Source organism: Notamacropus eugenii, chromosome 5 (genome assembly GCF_028372415.1).
Source record: "Notamacropus eugenii isolate mMacEug1 chromosome 5, mMacEug1.pri_v2, whole genome shotgun sequence".
Lineage (NCBI taxonomy): Eukaryota > Metazoa > Chordata > Mammalia > Diprotodontia > Macropodidae > Notamacropus > Notamacropus eugenii.
Window position 1 is genome coordinate 238,726,409 of NC_092876.1, and position 14,417 is coordinate 238,740,825.

General features: G+C 43.5%; 1 protein-coding gene across 1 annotated transcript; it reads left to right on the forward strand.

The window, feature by feature from the left end:
- The first annotated feature begins 3,541 nt into the window (after nt 1–3,541).
- On the forward strand, nt 3,542–7,593 carry HOXD3 (homeobox D3). Its single transcript, XM_072612394.1, has 2 exons — nt 3,542–4,082; nt 5,944–7,593. The coding sequence occupies exons 1-2, from the start codon at nt 3,542–3,544 to the stop codon at nt 6,690–6,692; spliced, it is 1,290 nt and encodes a 429-aa protein (XP_072468495.1). The 3' UTR covers nt 6,693–7,593.
- Nucleotides 7,594–14,417: the final 6,824 nt, after the last annotated feature.

Here is a 14,417-nt window from a genome sequence, read left to right on the forward strand (position 1 = left end):
AGGATGAGGTCTGAGTCCTGGCGGAGGAGAGCTAAGGGGGACCAAGCGGGTCACTTTATATAGCTCTCCCCTTCCTGTTGGCCAAGCTGGGAAAAGTGCGGCGTCGGGAATTCTTTTGCTGGTCTCCCTCCTACGCGGAGGCTGTTTTACACTTCTGAAAAGTGCGAGAGAGCTTGGGAAGTGTTTTCCTTTTCATTCCTTACTGAAGCGTTTACTGCCCGTCGTACTAGCAGTCATAAATTTTGTTACAAGGCGCAATGACAGGTGCATTGATATGCACCGCCAGAGCTCCGGCTGCTTAATAACCCCATCCACTGGCCGCTCTGACTGCCTTTTATTTATTCGGTATCATATTAGGTATTGATCCCCAACAGAATTAAGTGTAGTGAGCAAGTATTAGTACTGAGCTGCTTCATATGAATATGTTTGGACGTCGGATCGAACGCAATTGGGAGGCCGGGAACTTGTCATGAGAGAAGTTTGTTGTATTCTTGCACGTGGGTGCGTGGGGGTGGGTGGGTGACCGTTTGGCGCCACATTCCTGCCGCCTCCCTTGTCTTCTGTCTGATTTCCCAAAGGCTTGGAGTTACTGAGTAAGCAGGCGCTTTCCTGGGAACAGGGAGAAAGGACACGCGGCCCATTTCTGGGTTGGAGGACTTTGCTTAGGACTGGGTAGCCTGGAGTCAGATACTGGACTGATGGGTCACCCTGGCTTTATTGGCTGTAACATATGGCAAAGGTTTATTCGACTTTAGCCTCCTACCCTTTTTCCAGGGTCGTGCTCCTGGGCTGGGCCTGCAGCCTGATTGCAGAAACCCAGTTTTTCTGTGCCTCTCCCATATATGGTCTTACCCCAGGCATTTTTGTGCTGAGCCCAAATGTACTAAGGTACCAAAGGGTGAAAAAAAAAAAACTTGAAGGAGGGGGGAGATCCAAAAGATGAGCCCCTGAACAGTTGACCATTGTCCAAGTGATTTATGACCCATTCCTCCTTTTTAGGTTCAAGCAGAGTTCACAAGGAGTAGGGATTTCTGAAAAGAAATAGGGTTAAAAAAGAAAAAACAATTCCACAGTAATATTCTCATTTTCTTGGTTTTAAAGAGGTAGGTTTTTGGGAGCACTGTATTTTATCTGATATCTACAAGTCCTACATAATAAAAAGTAGTGGCCTAGTGCATACTGCTAGTGAAAATTGTACAATCGACAGATACTTAGTGAATTGTTCACAAAATTCAAGACAATGGAAACCAAGGCACTGAATTTTGAATTTTTGTGTTCTTCCCATTCATCACCAGTTCTATACTTTTTATGCTCCTACACATAACACTCCTTTAGAAATACTTTATAGATGTTTAATATCACACAGTCTGTGAGTATATAACAGTACAGATAGACAGATATTACATGTGCTTTCCCCTTAAGGCATGAGATTTTCTTAAGCAGCTACTTTAATTTGACTGCTGTTCTTATAGCATAAGTCTGAAGATAAATTATTTCTGAACCTTGTAAAAGTAAAGGAGATTTTTATTTATTTATTTGTTTATTTGCTACAGTGGTTGTCTAGATGAAATGGCTGCATGAAAAGTTTGAAGTGATCTTGAGTTTTGGGTGATCACAATCTGGGTCATTAATCTTTAGATGCATAAAGTGCCTAGATTCTAAATAATGGAAAGAAGTCTTAGGAAAATCTAAAGTTCAGCCAAGGCCTCCTCAAACCTAGCATTTTGACTCCCAGTCTAGCTGTGAGTTATATAACCTTGTATTGGTCATATGATTAAAGAAATTAGCTGTCATCGTGCTATTTAGTTACTTTAATTTTCAGGGCAAGATGTAGACATTAAAAAGAAATGTGAAGATAAAGATTCAACTGTTTTAGATACATATAGGTAACTGCCGCTTATCATGAGAAAACTGGAATGTGTTTATCTGCATAAGTGTCAAGACAGTATTGAGAGTGAAAATTTAGACAAAAAAGCATTGTTTTCTCAATATCATCTTCAGAGCAGCCAACTAGCCTGCAAAAAAGCTCTTACTAGCCCTGTCTTCCATCAAGATGGAGAATAACTCTTCATGATGTGTATCAAAATCAAATTTTAATAACTCCAAATTTAGAGTTCAATAAAGATTTTTTAAAATTGCCAGACTGGTGTTAGGCTCTTAAAGCAGTGAATTAGCAAAGAAATAAGCAAACTAAGGAAGTTTTTGGTGCTAATAAATGCTTTAAACATGCTAAGTAATGCAACTTGTATAAGTAATTCAGGTTATCTTAATTGTCCAGATGGAAGCTTAGGGAATGTCTCAAAGAGAGGAGACTCAAAGATTTAAACTGAAGAAATTGATCATGAATTAAGGCAAGGGAGCTGACCTATGTATTTTCTTTATCATACAAACAAAAGTTTTGGAACACTATTAGTTATACTTTAACTTCTTAGGAATCTTTCTGAAGGAGTAGAAGATGAGAGAAACCCCTATCAAGAGTCAGGAGTTACAATAGGGGTGGAATTTTCCTTGGGGGAGGGGATGGAGGAGGATTCTAATTCTCATTCAATCCATCATGTCATGGGTGACTCTCTTGTTGAAGACAGAGACAGAGAGCAGCAGTAACAGAGATAGAGAGACCAGGAGGGAGGGAGAGAGACAGAGACACAGACAGAGAGATTGTATCAGAATGAAGGTGGATGATCACAATCCCTTATAGACTAGATCTAGGATAAAATTATCACAAAAAAATGTTAAAAACCATCTCCTACTTATCTACACTTACTCATACCACTAATTTTAGACCCACAATCTCCCCCATTCATCACCATAGAATCTCCATTTCAGAATATAAAGAGAGGATATCTTGAAATAATAGAGAATTTTGGGGGGGGTGGAAAATGATTAGATGTAATCCTGAGAACATCTCAGGAGTCCTAAAAGACTTTATTTTTCTTCCTTACTAACCTGAGAGGCCTCATTTTGTCAGCTTTATGTGACTCCATGTGATTCCACAAATAACCCAGACTCAGAAATAACTTTCCTTAGGAAATCTTGTCATTCTAAGGATCTCATAGGGTCTTCTCTTCCTTCATCTAATAGTAGAAGTACTTTCAATGGAAACTCCATCTTTATTTTTCTTCATGAATTAAGAAATACACAATTGATGTGTTGGAGGAAAGATAAAACATCTCTGAAGGAAAGTCCCTTTCAGACAGTGAAAGAGATAGACAGAAAGATAGAGTGAATAGTGCATATCTTGTTCAAGAAAAGTTTCTTCTTTTTCTTACAAGAGATTAGAAAAACTGAATTCTACAAGACCCCCAATATAGCATTTCTTCCCCATTCCCCTGTCTTTCACAAGTAGGTATAAGTAGGACTCAACTTGGGGTTGAGAAGGGGGTGGTATCTGGTGTACACTGACTTATCTTGCCAATGACAACCCCATTGGGCTCTCTTGTCTTTCTTCCCAGCAGGTTGCCCCCTGGGCTGGGGCTGAACCATAGATCATCAAAAAGCCAGGAGGAACTGGAGGTGGAGGTGAAGGAGACCGTGGCAGTCAATGTTATTTGAGCCGGGTCATCAGGCCCCAGAAATCCCAGAGTGCACGATGCAGAAGACTGCCTACTATGAGAACACAGGCCTCTTTGGGGGTTATGGCTACAGCAAGGCTACTGATACTTATGGTTATGGGTCCACTCATCAGCCTTATCCCCCTGCTGCCCCTGCAGCCCTGGAAGCTGACTATACAGGTTCTGCTTGCTCCATCCAGAGCTCAGCCCCAATCCGTGCCCCAGTCCACAAAAGTGGGGAGCTCAATGGTAGCTGTATGCGTCCAGGAGGTGGGAGTGGGCAGACTGGTGGGGGTGGTAGTCAACCCCCTGGCTTGAACACAGATCAGCAGCCACCACCACCACCTCCCCCACCACCCACACTGCCCCCATCCTCACCCACAAATCCTGGTAGTGCTACCCCAGCCAAGAAGGCCAAGGGTGGCCCCAATGCCTCAGGCTCTTCCTCTGCTACTATCAGCAAACAGATCTTCCCCTGGATGAAGGAATCCCGGCAGAACTCCAAGCAGAAGAGCAATTGTACCACTTCAGGTAGTCACCCATTTGTTCTTTCCCTCTGTGGTCCCTTGACCTATCCCATCTAAGGACATTTTATCCTACCTAGACTCATAGAGTTAGAGAGGACCACCTTAAACACCATATAGTCCCATTGGACTCTTCCATGAAATTCAGAAACCCTCTCTCCAACATGTTTGACAAGTATACTTCTTTCACATATAGCCTCTGTTCAAACACTTCAAACCTGGAGTTCACTAATTTTAAGTCCATTCTATTGTTGAGCAACTCTAATTGTAATTAAGAAGGGTCTTTTTTACATTGGGCAGAAACCTACTTCTATGATTTCCAGTCATTGTTCTTAACTCCTGCCTCCAGAGCAATAGCAAATCTTTGTTCCTTCAAATATTTGACTTGGATTGAATGAAACAAACATTTATTAGTCGAGGCCATGTCTACACACAGTAGGTGATGAAATGATATCTATTTAATTATTTGATTGAATCTCATCCCATTCCTCAAGTGAATGGTCCCCATATCAACCCAATCCCCTTCAACCTTGTCAAATAGACCAAAAACTACTCAACACCATTGAATGATTGGTTTTCTTGGGTCATAGAGAAAGAATAGCATGAGCTTCAGCCATAGATAACCCTGGGACTCCTTCACTCAAGGAAGAGTCATGAGAGAAATAGAACTGAGGGGAAGGGCCTCTAGTTCAAGTCAATCCAAAAAATATTTCCTGTGTATTTCACTAAAGGTACTGTAAGAGATATGAAAATGTACGAATCACAGTCAAGAGATGATAGTCTAGTGATGAAGGGTAAAGGAAAGATGTAATTTTTTTAGAAAAAGGAGCAAATCAGGGTATTCCTATTTTGATCTGTGTTCAACTCACTGGGCTTCTGTGATGTTCTGTCTTCTTTAATTTGACTTGCAAATAGTGGGTGAACTTAGTTTTCTGGACCAAGGCATTAGGGAAGTCAATAAATTTGACTTGGTATCAGATTTCTAGTTTTATTGTTGCTCTCACTCTCTCCTCCCTAAGCTAGGTTAACCAACTTGAGAAAGGGTTCAAGAAGCACCCAATTATCCACTGGGACTCTTTCTTGTCAAGGAGGAGGGTGATCTCTGGGCATCTCTGTGAATGTGTCTACTGATACCCTCATTCCTTTCCTTCCTTTAGTAATGTACCTTCACCAGTGGGAATTTTGAGTGAGTGCTCCCAGAGGAGCTGCATCATTTAAACTGCCATCCTCACCCCCACCCCCAAGAAAATGGGCCTCCCTAAAGACCAAGCATAGCTTTCCCAATTTTCTGTTCTCTGGGTGGAGTTTCTACTGAATCTGCAGATCAGTTGCCGTTTGCAACCTAGTTAACTCCCCAGTGCCTAAAACTTTCTTTGTTCAAGATAGCCTCACCTCACAGCACTTGTGAGTGCAACAATATTCAACACTCACAAGGCTGGTTTGAGGTCCCTTGCCTAGGAAGAGCTTGGGTTGAGAGGGATAAGAAGGGGCGGGAAGTATGAAGTGTATCTTTCAGTTATTTCTATTCCGAATAGGTGTTGTATTCCGAACTTCTGGACATACAACTGTATCAGGGTAATGCCCTAGGTTTCAAACTGTATTTGGAAATGGTACTTTCAGGGCATAGGAGAATGGTGAGAGACTAAAGGCGTATACTCAATGGTTAGAGGCTTGTGTGGTCCTTCTTCTAACCTTAACCTCTCTTTCTAGCCCAGGGAATGGTGACTGTGGGGAGGAGTGGGAGGAGGTGAAACGGGAAGACAGGACTCTCCTCTTATCCACAGGTGCCTCAATACCTGAAACTCTTCATGAGGCTGACCCTGGCCCCATTTTTTTCTTTATTTCTCTTCCCTTCTTTCTCAACTCAGGTGAAAGCTGTGAGGACAAGAGCCCTCCCGGCCCGGCATCCAAACGGGTTCGTACAGCTTACACAAGTGCGCAGCTGGTGGAGTTGGAGAAGGAATTTCATTTCAACCGCTACTTGTGCCGCCCACGCCGGGTGGAGATGGCCAACCTGCTCAACCTCACCGAGCGCCAGATCAAGATCTGGTTCCAGAACCGACGGATGAAATACAAGAAGGACCAGAAGGCAAAGGGCATCATGCACTCGCCTGTGGGTCAGTCTCCCGAGCGCAGCCCTCCACTGAGTGGGGCTAACCACGTGGGCTACTCAGGCCAGCTCCCCCCAGTGCCGGGGCTGGGCTACGACGCTCCCTCACCCCCATCTTTCGCCAAGTCCCAGCAGAACATGTATGGCCTGGCCGCCTACACAGCGCCGCTCAGCAGCTGCCTACCACAACAGAAGCGATACCCAGGACAGGAGTACGACCACCACCCCATGCAGAGCAACGGGAGTTTTGCCAACGCCAACCTGCAGGGCAGCCCGGTCTACGTCGGTGGGAACTTTGTTGATTCCATGCCGGCCTCGGGGCCAGTCTTCAACCTGGGCCACCTCTCCCACCCCTCGTCGGCCAGCGTGGACTACAGCTGCGCCGCCCAGATCCCGGGCAACCACCATCACGGACCGTGTGACCCCCACCCCACCTATACAGATCTCACGTCTCACCATACGTCTCAGGGAAGGATTCAAGAAGCCCCCAAACTGACGCATCTGTAGTGGGCTTCGGCCCTGACGGAGGGCGCTGCAGCGGCGGACTCACGTTTGAATTACCTCACTTTGGTTTGGGTTTGTTGTTTTTCTTTTTAAAGCATTTTTGTTTGTTTGTGTGCCTGTTTTCCTCTCTTCCCCCCCCCCCCCCCCCTCCACTCCCTTGACGTTCCCTGGTCCCTGTACCTCAAAGGGCCCACAGTCTAGCTGTGGATGGGTCTCCCTTTCCCTAACCGCTCCTCCTTTGGGGTACCTCTCCATAAATCAACTAAAAGGATCCTCTGTGAGCATGACAGTGCAATATACTGCAAATCAAGGGACTAATAATCTGGTAATCATGTACTGGAAGGTAAGTCTTAGATCAATTAGAATTAGCAGCGCGTCATGCTGAGGGCTTGTAGACCAAGTGTGAGCAATGGGATCTTGCCTGCATCGAAGCTTATTTCAGAGACGTTAATTTATATGATTCCTCAGTAATGTAAGGACTGCATAGGAGTAAATGATATGTATTTATTATTTTAAGCGAGTCATTTTGTATCACGGATTATTTATCCTCGTCTTAATGTATTTATGTGTATATTTGTAGAATTTATTCAGCGTATCTTCGGGAGATCGATTCAGGTCCGCGGTGGCGATGTTTCACCTATTTAGTCTACTTGGTCTGAACCTAGCTGAGAGAGTAGTTTTGAACAGTTGTAACAGTGGCTGGTGTTTGTAGTCTATGTGAGGATTAATTAAGACCGCAAATTGTAATTCATTAATAGAGTGGCACAGAACCGTGGCATTTCGAAAAGGCGGTTTTTCGTTTTCTGAACACACACAGCACACACCACACACGGTTTATTAATTTCAACTTGTCTGGTACCATTTGAACAAACACTTAGAATAAAAAAAATACGTTTCTCAATTAGAAGTGTATCTGTTTTGATAATGCAGCCTTGCGAGCAGATCACGCTGCCATTTTCTTGCTGATAACTAGGACACAAAGCCCATCTGAGGCTGACGAATGCTTGCGGATGGGAACCCAGAGCCCCAACTCTTTCTGGGCCTACTTTCCGACATTCCAGCTATTCGAACTTAGAGGAGGAAAACCCTAGATGGCAGGAATTAGGAGCCGTTTTAATAGTGATGATTTCATTAGAGGTTTCCGGAAGGACTCACAATGCTGCTGCCTCTCTCCTTTGTTGTTTCTACTGTCGTCTTTCTACTAGGCAGGAATCGATTTTTTTGTAGACTTCATTTCAATTTGGGAGGCTCAAGCTTACTTTTGTGCATTAAGTAATAATATATTTAAAAAAGGAACTTTGAATGAAAATTGACAATCAAAGAAAAGACACAAGGCACAGGAAAAACAAAAACAAAACAAACCACAATCCACCACCCACAAATCCTGTGGAAATGTGCTGAGAAGCTTTTACTTAGATAATGCTGTTCACTATTCACCTCGTTCTCTTTTGTAGTAGCCAGTGGTTCATTTCTAGGGAAAATAAACTTTGACTCATAATGTAAAATAATAAAAAATTCACTAATGGAACCGAAAACCATAAACACCTCCTTTACGTCCCCCCCCCCCCCACCTCTCACCTAGGACCCCACAGTATTTTGGGTTTGAGAACATTTTGTAAATATCATTGAGTATCATTGGCTGGGCCCATTATAATTGACATCATCTTTTCTGAGGGGCGTTCTTTGAAAACGCCTCCAGATAAGGGTCAGTTCTTTAGTATTTCCAGCGAAGTCTTCCGACTCGTCTCTCTCTATTGGGTCTGACAAATCCTGCAGCTCCTATCTCCAGCCCCTGGTGACAAGAGGTGAAATGCTTGTTGTATGGAAATACTTTAACTCCTCATCTTCTGGTCGAACAGCAACCGTTTCTCTTTGGATGTTTGTATTTCTCTGAATAATAATGACTCCAAATAATATTTAGTTACCTGCTTTGTGCTGTTTTGAAGATGGCGTGTTAGATTGGAGAAAACAAAAGCACCCTCATTTCATTTGATCCAAGCAGGATTATATATTTCAATATTCATATTATAGATGTGTAAAAACAAACCAACAGAATAAACAGTTTCAAAATGAAGGTATATTTTATCCACTTGAAGGTTTAAAATTGTTTTCTGTGGAAATTTGCAATAATAGGCAGAATCTATGATTATCTAGAATGAAATAATTTTTTAAAGCTATTAGGGAATCTCAGAAATAGCACATTGCCTATACTAACCTTTCTGGGCTGACTAAATATTAAATAGATGAATTGTCAGGTTGTTTGGACTTCAACTATTATCCCCATCTCCTCTTCCTCATATAAGTAATAATAAAAATACATAATGCATCATTGCTACAGGCGTTTTCTAGGGTGGTATGTGACCACATGAGTATCTGCTGAGTCTGCTGGTATCTGCAAAGACCCAAATGTTGTCTTCAGCTCAGGGTTTCATGGATTAGATTCTAAATGGTGTCTGCCCTGGCTGACATCATTGCTTCCTCTTGCATTCAGGCTCTAGGCAAATACATGTTTATTAACTGGTTCTATTTTTCCCTCTACCCTGGTTATTGGAAATAACACTGGAGAAAGCAGATTTCAGTTTTGGGGCCTGTAGTACTGGTTAGCCTACCCTGATCTCCAGCTAGGTATTGAAGATTGGGATTCTCATCCCCTTCCCCTCCAATACCACCCTACCGTCCCATCTCCAACCCCACTCTGCATTTCAGAGAGCCAACAAAGCTTGCAAATTTCTCAGGTCCCAGTTCCTGTCATTGGTGTGAGGGATCATGTGATAAGTAAATTCCGTTTCTTCTTGCCTTCTCTCTCCATATAGGGCGGGGGCAGTGATGGTGGGAGAGAGAAGTAGGGGAGTGGTTGAGAATTATTTAAAGGAATGTATCCCAAGAAGTGATGTTACCATTTGTGCCACATGAAAGAAGGAAAGGGGGGGCTGGGGAGGGCAGGGACAGAGACAGACATAGCGAAAGAACAGACTGAGACAGAATTGCAAACATATGAGCAGTAACTTTGGAATATAGTAACCTGCCCTATAGGCTCTCCACATATCCATTTAAAACTTCATAAATTATAAACTACCCGCTTTGGCCTCTATCATAAATTCAGCTCTTTCAGAACTTGCAATTAATGCCATGAACCATTAGAGCCCAAGCAAAACAAAACGCCCTTCTTAACTGCAAGAGTTTGCAAACCTTTATCTATTTCGAAGCGTCACCTCCCGAGGTTTGATCCCCATCTCCAATATGCCTTCTTCCTTCCCCCCCATCCCAGACTTCCCCCATTACCCAACCCCCGCTCGGAGCATCAGTTTACAGTCTAAGTCGAGAAGGTCACAATAGCAGCTCTATCTGAGGGGGCGCAAAGCCGCCTCTTCGGTTGCCAGTCTGGAGGGTGAGGTGGTGGGGGAGGGGAAGGAGAAGCGGAAGAATCCCAGGGATCGAGGAATGGGTCTGGGTCTGGAAGGCAGACTGCCTGGTAACCCTTCTTTGTTATATTAATGACTCGGCCAGGAAATAGTGGGAGAAGAAATCGGCTCCCCCAGTTCCAAAGCATACATTCTTGGGCTAGGCTCTGTCCATTGTTGCTAAAGAAACACAAAGCACCTGAAGTCCTCCATCTCCTGCTCAGGCCGGTGTGTGTGTGTGTGTGTGTGTGTGTGTGTGTGTGTGTGTGTGTGTGTGTGTGTGTGTATGTGTGTGTGTGTATGCCCCCGCGAGCACACCCACGAGTAGGGATGGAATCAGTAAAAGAGGTGCTGGATCGAAATCCAGAGACTCAACCTAAGGTCCCATGATCTCTCTTCCCAAGTTGACTAGGTCTTGGAATTGGGGGGGCAGGGGGGAGGGGGTGGAGGAGAAGCTGCTGAGGATAAGGGGAAGTGAAGCCAGTGTTTTTGTGTTGACTGGTTTCTAATGGGTCTCTATTGTGGGTATCAGACAAAGGGAACTCTGTTTCGAGGAAAGGGGGTTACAGGAGAGGGGATTGGTCCCTCACCCTAGGCTTTGGTCTTTGGGAGCTCCCACAAGTTTTCCTAATAGGAGAAACCAGATCACCAGGTCCCACAAACTCCCTTCTCCAACCTCTACCCTCTTCTTTTTCAAAGGGATACACAGGAGAACTATATCTTTGGCCAGTTTCAAAGACTAGGCGAGAGGGAAACTTCTACGGGCCTCTGTGGGAGAAATGGGGCTGTGGGAACCCTAGGGGCACTGGGGCTGGAGAAGGAAGCGAGCCAGGTGTGGCAGCTCTTGCTGAGACCAGGCAAAGAAGAGGGTGGGTGGTAAGGACTTGTGCACCCCCCTTGGGGAATCCAACAGTGTGAATAGGCACCAGCCTGGTCACCATTTTACAGCCCACTAATGTAGAAGAATGGGAAAGGAACAAAAAAAAGAAAGGGCCAAAGTTGTCACAACAGTCAAGGGAACCGAGACCCTGCAGCTCTATATGCCTAACTATACATTAGATTTTGGTGTGGGTATGCAAGTTTGGTTGGTTGGTGCCAGTTAAGAAGCCTGGGGAAGGGAAGCTAGACAAGAATGGCTGATTTTCAGACCCTGATCTCATTCAGAGATCTAAAAGGGAAAAATCCATCTCTGGCGGATTCATTAAGTCAACCATCTATTTGTACTAAGAGAAACTTCAGAAGGAAGGGAGGGAGGGGAAAGGGGAAAGGAAAGAGAGAAGAGGGGAAGATGGAGGGAAGAGGGGGAGGGAGAGACAGAGAGAGACAGAGAAAGAGAAAAAGAGAGAGCTGTTTCCTTTCCTCCTAGCCTTGTACCCTATCAGAGACACATCAACTGAATTGGTTTCTGAAGCCCTAGAGGCTGCTAACCTTGCTAAACGAGATTTTTCGAATTTCTATCTGTAAGAGATATTAAAAGATAGTGATTACCCATACTAGTTACTCTTGTTTTCTCCTCCCCTTAGTCTGCATCCTTATGGTCCTTGAGAAGAAGTGTGCTGGGACAGGCAGTTAGTGAGTTCAAGCTCTCCATCTGTTGGGGTTTTTCATAAAAAGTAGGGGTCGGGGGAGCCACAGATGGAAGTTACCTGCATCATAATATGAACCATTCCTGTGTCTGACACTGATGAGAGAAACATTTCACCCTCTACTCCCAATACTATATATAGCTTAGGCTTGTTTTGTGGAATCAAAGGGCTTATTTTTATTTTACCATGAAAAAGGGGTGGTTGTAAAATCTCCTTGGGCCCTTTATAGGCCAGTAGTCATCGTCAACAGGAAATTATCAGTTTCCTTTAGATCATTCTTTTTTAAAACTGCAAGAACAGAATAAAAAGAAACTGAAGGTAATGTAACCATCAGGCTGACAGCATAACCATCTTAGAGGGAACAAGGGAATTTATGGTGATTGCTCACCATGGATACAGGGATGGCATAGTAATTCAGGGGAGCTTATTCATCCCAAAGACACAGGAGAGACATTAGGAAATTGGAACTAGGTTTACTCCTCTGAGACCCTGTATTCTTATTATTGGTTCATTTATTAGTGATCCTTTTTGAGCAAACCTTAATGAGAAGTTCAAGAATATGATTCCTTAGTTGAGACTTGGTGGGTGAATGGGTAGAACAAATGGAGAACAAAGGTGGTGGTGTTAATAATAAGGCAGCATGGGATACTGAACAGAAAGTCAGGAAAATCTGAGTTCAAGGTCTATCTTTAATACATACTTGCCCTTGAATTAAATGATCCAGTATAGTCCCTTGACCTCTCAATGCTCCCAGTCAACCTTTGAGTCTACATGAGTAGCTGCATTGGTTTTCTCACTGGGAATGTCCTCTATACCATGACATTATAGGGCCAGACCAGTTATAACAACTAAAACAACCCAACTCAGATTTATATATAGTTTTCTTGCTAAAATATTCTGAATCAAATAGGTAAAGAACTATTATCCTCATTTTACAGATGAGCAAACACGCTTAGAGAGGTTAGGTCACATAACTAATTGTAGACATATTTAAGAATCTGAAGCTAGGGCTCCTGATTTTAAGTGTGGTGCCTTTGTTTTTGACTATGTCATGCTAGCAGCATCTTTCCCCCTTTTTAAGCCCTTCCTCTTTGAACCCCAAAGTAACAGTGCTTATCAAGATCAAATACTTAGATGAATCATTTGGGCTTGAGCCTGATGTCAGTTAAGATGGCAACCCCTGTCTAACCAACACCTATCTACCTTTCCAATGTAGAAAAGTACTTGAGACTGGTATTGCAGTTCACTGTCTGAGGGTTAGTGAAATAGATTCACTGACTCATAAACATTTAGACATTTAGGAAGCATCTGTTCAGCACAAGATGTGTGCCAGTATCACTGACTTTGTTCTCAAGAAGCCTATAATATGATGGAAGGAGCAGTGGTAGAGGAAAATCATGTATGCAAATAAGTAGGACAAGTGTGAATGAGATAATTGCAAAGAAAAGGTCCAGGGCAAAAGTGTCACTTTCTCCTTCTGGAGGACATGAGATGTGGAGGGGAGAAGATAAAACGAGTTAGGCCTGGAAAGAACTATGACCTTCAACAAATGGAGAAAAGGACTGAGAAGTCCATTCTAAACATGGGAGAATGGTCTGAACAAAGGCACAGGAACCAGGAGGATCAGGACAATAATGAGGTGGACAGAGAACAGTATAATTTAGCAGGACTATCAAAGGAAGCAAGACTAAAGAAGTAGGTTGCAGCTACATGATGTAGGATCTTGAATGCAACGACTAAGAGTTTATAGTTTATTTAGCAGCTGATAGGGAGTCACAGAAAGTTTTGGGTTAGAGTCATCTATAGTCTGATCTATATATTAGAAATATCACCCCAGCAGTAACATGAAGTACAGGTTGAAGACAGGAATCAACTAGAGGAAGTGAAGCTAGAAGCCTAGAAGACTTCCAGGATGATGACACCATCACTAGAAATAGAGAGAAGTTTAGGAGCTGTCACATAAAAGTTGTCACCAGAAAGAAAGAGTAAGGGGAAATGGATAACCAATGAAATGCATAATGCTAACAATTTTCAGGGGCATGAAAAAGACCCCATTTTCCCAGGGAGGGCTTGATGAAAGAATCCCTCATATCATAAGTAGTTTGAAAGCCTAGGTAGTTTTATCTAGCTCGTAAGATATCAGGAAGGTAAAGATACCAGTGGGACTGAAGGGAAAGGTGTATCTGGAAGGGACTCCAAAATAAATTAGGATGTAAGGAGAGCCCTAGACCTGCAGCAAACACATCTTCCACACCACTCTTTGAAATTTGAGAAACCTGCCTTAATACTTTCCAACAAGAACCGGGAGAAACACCCAACATGTATTTGCCAGATGGTGATGAAGGTTAAATAAAGTTCTTGTAGCTTTCACTTCCTTTCCTAAAACCCCCTTGTTGAAGGGGCTCTCCAGTCTTTTCCTTTTGTATGCCGAGAATATGGATAGAAGGGCAAGGGTTAGGGAATAAAATGGGTTCCAAGTGAGTCCAAAGGGAAGGAACTGGCATCAGCATCTCCTTCTCCTTTTCATTTCTAACTGCCTAGCTCCTTCTCAACTTCAGGACAACTCCCAGACTCATCCTAACATTGGCCAGCTGTTGGCACACAACACACAAAGGAAATAGCCACACCCTCTCGCAGTAATCGTCCTCCTGCAATCTTTCCCCTGTCTCCCTACGCCATCCCAAGGCTCTTGTAAAGCTAAGTCTAAAAAGAGAAGGCCTGGGGGCTGGAGATGGGTGGGA

Excerpts from the sequence above, each read along its gene's own strand:
- HOXD3 (XM_072612394.1), top strand. The coding sequence starts at position 3,542 with ATGTTATTTGAGCCGGGTCATCAGGCCCCAGAAATCCCAGAGTGCACG. Across the intron at positions 4,083-5,943 it reads GAGCAATTGTACCACTTCAG|GTGAAAGCTGTGAGGACAAG; the intron begins GTAGTCACCCAT and ends TTCTCAACTCAG.